The sequence below is a fragment of the Rhincodon typus genome, chromosome 40, assembly GCF_021869965.1.
Source record: "Rhincodon typus isolate 14 chromosome 40, sRhiTyp1.1, whole genome shotgun sequence".
In the NCBI taxonomy this organism is placed as follows: domain Eukaryota; kingdom Metazoa; phylum Chordata; class Chondrichthyes; order Orectolobiformes; family Rhincodontidae; genus Rhincodon; species Rhincodon typus.
Window position 1 is genome coordinate 11484574 of NC_063371.1, and position 5709 is coordinate 11490282.

Consider the following 5709-nt stretch of genomic DNA (forward strand, 5'->3'; position numbering starts at 1 on the left):
TCACTCAGACCCTGTGATATTGAATGGCCAGGGGTCACTCAGACCCTGTGTTACAGAAAGACCAGGGGTCACTCAGACCCAGTGATATTGAATGACTGGGGTCACTCAGACCCTGTGATACAGAATGACCAGGGGTCACTCAGACCCTGTGATACTGAATGGCCAGGGTTCACTCAGACCCTGTGATATAGACTGACCAGGGGTCACTCAGACCCTGTGATATAGACTGACTGATGATCATTACAGACTAAAATAAGCAGACTTGTGCAGACTGAGTTTGTAACAGGATCAGTTGTTTCTCACCGTTCTGATCAAAAAGGTTTGGAGAGTTTCACTGTTTTAATTGCTGCCTCTAAAATGTCTCTTCCCTGATCACACAGTGTTCCCTCTGGAAAGTGAGTCTCTCTTGGAGCACTCTGCTTTCTTGTGATGTTTGAAATGGAAAGCAATCAGCAACGGAAGATACACAGTGAGATTTACTGCAAACAGCTCACCAGCTCCTCCCCACACACCTCCGGGTTCACTGTATGTAAACATTGACTGATCAGCCTGCACCTCCCAATGGGATCATTGGGACCGATTGACCCAGAGTATCCCCCTGTGAGGAACTGTGATAGCACTACACCAGGCTTTGTCCAGCTGACAAACTCCTCACCAGTAGGAAATTCCAAAGCCTTAAATTCATGGGGGAAACAAGGCAGGAGAGTTGAGCAAGGGACCATCAGATCAGCCACAAAGGGCGAAACAAATGGGCTGAATGGCCCACTTCTACTTCAACGTCTTATGGTCCTCCATCCTCAAATATACGCCCCTGTCTGAAGTCCGTGCCTTTCATTTCTGTTCATGTTGCTCAGAAGGTCCGTAGGTGCTGGTCACTGGGTTTTCTTATTGGTGCGACTGGAATTGGTGATGCTATTTCTGTCAGGCTTCACGACCAGTGGGGCCAGGTCTGACAGTGTGTGGGAGGAGCATTCACTTTCTGTCCGGGCAGGACGAGGTAGCATGCAGCCAACTCATTTTTGGTTCAAACATTAAGCTGTTGCAAGTTCTGGGCAGCATAATCGCCGTCAGTGGAGCAATCAGGAAAAGCAATCTACAGAACCCAACCGAGGTATGGAAACCGATGCAATGCCTGGGAAATGAGAGCCGGACCTTTTTCTCTGGTGCAGTACACAATAATTGTGAGCTTTCTCACTGTCCTGCGATGACCCCACCTCCTGTCACTGCCCACTACCCCACTTCCACCACGGTCAGTTTGTCTCGAGAAAGGCTCTCTGATCCCAAACCCTCCTCGTTTCCATCCAGCTTTTCCCAGGCTGCTTTCCTATTTTTTTGAAAATGAGCTGGGGAAGCAGCTATTTTTTTGTTTAATAGCTACCAGCTGCTTGCAATTCCTGCTGTCACTCACTGCAATGGGCAGCCACGTACACTAGGAGACTATACAGCACTCACCGAGTCGATGATGCCTTGGAGCGCCTCGAAACCGTCATTCACCGGGAAAACATGGTCTTTACTGTCTGCAATTCGAGCCAGCTACAACCAGGGAGGTGGATGGGACAGGGAGGGGAGGGCAATTAGGGTGGGGATAGGAGGTCAGGGGCAGGGGAGGCAAAGAAATTATTTCATTATTTACACCATTGTTTTGCAACTATTAAATCAATATTAACAGATCGATATTAAATATATTGTAATATCATACATAATTGTATCATTATCTCACGATTATCATTGAATAAATAAGGGCAGCACGGTGGCTCAGTGGTTAGCGCTGCCAGGGACCCAGGTTCGATTCCAGCCTTGGGGCAACTGAGATTAGCCATGGGAAAGAGATAGTAGGAACTGCAGATGCTGGAGAATCTGAGATAACAAGGTGCAGAGCTGGATGAACACAGCAGGCCAAGCAGCATCAGAGGAGCAGGAAGGCTGACATTTTGGGCCTAGACCCTTCTTCAGGGTTACAAGGATAGGGTGGGATGCTCTTTGTGGGGTCAGCATGAACCCAATAGGCCAAATGGTCTGCTTCCACACTGTAGGGGTTTGACAAAATATTGCACAAAGAACCATAGGCTGTTTCCCACCACCAACTCCTTTATCCAAGGCTGCTTCCAGAGGTCAAGATGGTTCAAGTCTGGAGGCTTTGACAGCAATGTCAGTTCAATTCCACATTCACCTTCTCTCAGTTAGAACTGTGAAACTATCGCTGTTTCACAGCATACCTTAGCGACTCCAGAAATAGGGAAGGTGGGTTCCGAGGCCCACGCCGCTCCCTCTTGCCAGACACTGGCAGGAGTTCTTCTGCCTTCGCAAATGTTTTGTTTCTCATTTTCGATCTGAAGAGCTGAGGCGAGCAGCGAAGACGGGGGAAATGGTGCCTCCAATGTCAGGCGCTGAGCTTCAGGAATATCATCCATGTTGTCCTGTAGGAATGGGTCGGACTGGGCTTGTTTCCACAGGAGTTACAAAGATGGGTGGGTGACCTGATTGCACTGCGTGCGATCCTGAGTCGTCCACACACAGTGGGCATGCTCGCGATGTTTCCTCATGGCTTTTCATTCCCTTGTGGTATGTGGGCATCACTGGCTGGGCCACTATTCATTGTCTGTCCCTAGTTGCCCCTTGAGAAGGTGGGGTTGAGCTGCCTTCTCGAACCGCTGCAGTGCCTGTGCTGTGGGTTGACCCACAATGCCATTAGGGAGGGAATTCCAGGATTTTGACCCAGCCATACTGAAGGAACGGCAATATATTTCCAAGTCAGGATGGTGAGTGGCTTGGAGGGGAACTTGCAGGGGGGTGGTGTTCCCATGTACCTGCTGCCCTTGTCCTTCCAGATGGAAATGGTCGTGGATTTGGAAGGTGCTGTCTGAGGATCTTTGGTGAATTTCTGAACTGCATCTTGTAGATAATGTACACTGCTGCTACTTGTCTGTCAGTCAGAATTGGGAGCTATGGCAGTAAAATTTAGGGGTTGCGCTTACAGGACGGAGATGAGGAGTATTTTTTTCTCCATCTGCAACGTTGGGACTCTCTGCCTCTGAAAGGGGGTGGATGCAGGGCCATTGAATATTTTTAAGGCAGAGTTAGGAAGAATCTGATGTGGCAGGGGAGTGAGAGGAAATTAGATGGGAATCTGGAATTCAAATCGCAAACAGACCAGCTGGGATTTTACTGACCAGCACAGCGAGTAATTGGGGGGAGGGGGTGTGGGTCGACCTCTGCCCCTAATTGGATGGGTCATAAAGAGAGGAAGATTCTCGAGGTTGTGTGTTTTGACCCCAAACTCAGGGCATTAGCTGTCCACAGCACTGTGCCTCTCTCCTCTTTGTGCACTTCTCTCTCAAATAAACAGTCTACGTGGCTTTGTCAAGGGGAGGTCACGTCCCACAAATGTAATGGAGTTCTTTGACAAGGTCTCACAGACAGTGGATGAGGCTAGTGCTGTGGATGTTGTTTATAGGGACTTTCAGGAAGCATTTGACAGGGTGCCCACGTGGCAGGTTGGTTAGCAAATTAGAAAACTTTGGGATTGATGGGTCCTTGGTAGCAGGGATTGGAAGTTGGCTAAAAGGTAGGAAACAGATGGTAGGTGTAGATGGACATTTCTCAGACTCGAGACGAGCTGAAAGTGGTGATCCCCGGGATTGGTGTTGGCACCCTTTTTTTCTGCTTTATATAAACAATTTGGAGATGGGTGTTGAGGGCAAAATCACTAATATTTCAGTTGATCCTAAGCTAGGGAGAAAAATGAATTGTCAGGATGACACTGACGACTTCAGAGGGACATTCAGAGGCTCAGACACCTGGCAGAGGAATTTCGATGCAGAGAAATGTGAGGTAATGCATTTGGGTAGAAGAAACTTGGACAGAGAATACAGGCTCAGTGGTACAACACTGAGGGGAGTACAGGAGCTTGGGGTTCACATGCATAATTCCCCAAAGGTGGCCAGGCAAGTTGGAACAGTTGTTAAGAAGGCTGATAGGATCCTTGTGTTTATAAATAGAAGCATAGAATATAAAAGGAAGGAAGTGATGCTGGAACCTCTACACATCATTGGTCAGACCACATTTGGAGTGTTGTGTTCAGTTCTGAGCACCTTATTTAATGAAGGATGATTCCCAATTTTTAATGAGCGATTCCTGGTTGTAGATTCTTCCATGGAAAGAAACACCCTCTCCACATCGATCATGTCAAGACCCCGCAAAATTTTATCTGTTTCAACCAAGCTGCCCATTACTTATTTTAAATTGCAGCCTGTCTGATTTTTCCACAGAAAACCATGCTCTCATCCCAAACTGATAAATCTTCTCCAAATTTACATCTTCATCAGAGAATGCATCTGTTCTGTGTATTCTACCTATTAACATCATTTGCCAATTCACTACAGCCAGCTCTGTTCTCGTTCCCACATACTTACCATTTTGAAAGTTTTTTTAAAAAGTCTTGGACCCACTCCTCTCTCCATCGAATCGAAGGCAAAATTCAAACAAATTGTGATTGCTGCTACCTAAGGGTGCTTTCTCTCTGAGGTCATGAATTAATCCTATTTCATTGCTCAATCCCAGGTCTCGTGCCACCTGCTAACCAGTCGGCTCCAGAACACGTTCTTATTAGAAACTGCCCCAAAACATTCCAGAAACTCCTCATCTTCATCCATTCATCTGTGCCCTTCTGACCTTTCTGACCTTTCCAGTCTGTAAGCAGATTGAAATCTGCCATAGTTATTTCTGCATCCTCTGATTATTTCTACTCCATCCTACGAAATGGTTACTGTTCAGGTCTCTGTACAACACTCCCACGAGTGACTCTGTGCCATTGATTTACCACAACACAAACTGTTTCCACAGGCTAGTTTCCTGAACTTAGGTCATTCTTCTTTCTTGTGCGAACACAGCCACCCTCCACCATTTTCCTATCCTCCCTAAATGTCACTGTCATGGCTCCCAGATTATACTCATTCATTACATTTCAACTTTCAGGTCATCTAGTTTGTTTCAAATGCTGTGTTTATTCAGATACAGAGTCCTCAGTTTAATCCTTTGATTCTTCTAGTATCCTCTAGACCTATCTTTTGACTGACTCTCTTGATCTGTATTCCTGTCCCTCGGTTGAAAAGCTGAAAGGAAATTGCAGTGACTGGAACGAAATGGACCTCATTGACAATGCGATCCGTGACTGGATTTGTTAACCTGGGCCAATCAGGGAGCCCTGGCTGACAGATATAAAATGTCAGAGAGTTTCCTGACTTCGGGGACTGACTCGAAGCCACTGGCTGGTGCACAAGTAAATAAAGGGTGTCTTGGCCCCTGGGCAGTTATTTCAGAGAATTTATGTTATGAAATGAAAAGTTACGTTGCCCGAGGAGAGTCAGATCGTCGCGTTTTCTGAGGTTTGATGTTGATCTAATCACTAAGGAAGCAATTTGCACAGGTAGTTCCAGAAATGAGAAACTTCAGCGATGTGGATAGATTGAAGAGATTGGGACTGTTCTCCCTGGAGACAGGAAAGCTGAGAGGGAAATCCGATCAAGGTATTCAAACAGGAGCGGGCTGCTCAGAGGAGACGGGGAGACGCTGTTCCCACTCGGAAAAGGAACAAGAATGAGAAGGGGTTAAAATTGTATCAGAGATAGTAGGAACTGCAGATGCTGAAGAATCTGAGATAACAAGGTGTAGAGCTGGATGAACACAGCAGGCCAAGCAGCATCATAGGAG

The 5709-nt window shown here is 46.8% G+C and overlaps 1 protein-coding gene across 1 annotated transcript in view; it reads right to left on the reverse strand.

Moving 5' to 3' along the window:
* Positions 1 to 5709, reverse strand: part of LOC109922031 (anthrax toxin receptor 1-like) — a 136739-nt gene that overhangs the window by 109442 nt on the left and 21588 nt on the right. The window contains exon 9 of the mRNA XM_048618511.1: positions 1453 to 1533. Coding sequence (XP_048474468.1) covers positions 1453 to 1533 — 81 coding nt within the window. The remainder of the gene's footprint in view (positions 1 to 1452; positions 1534 to 5709) is intronic.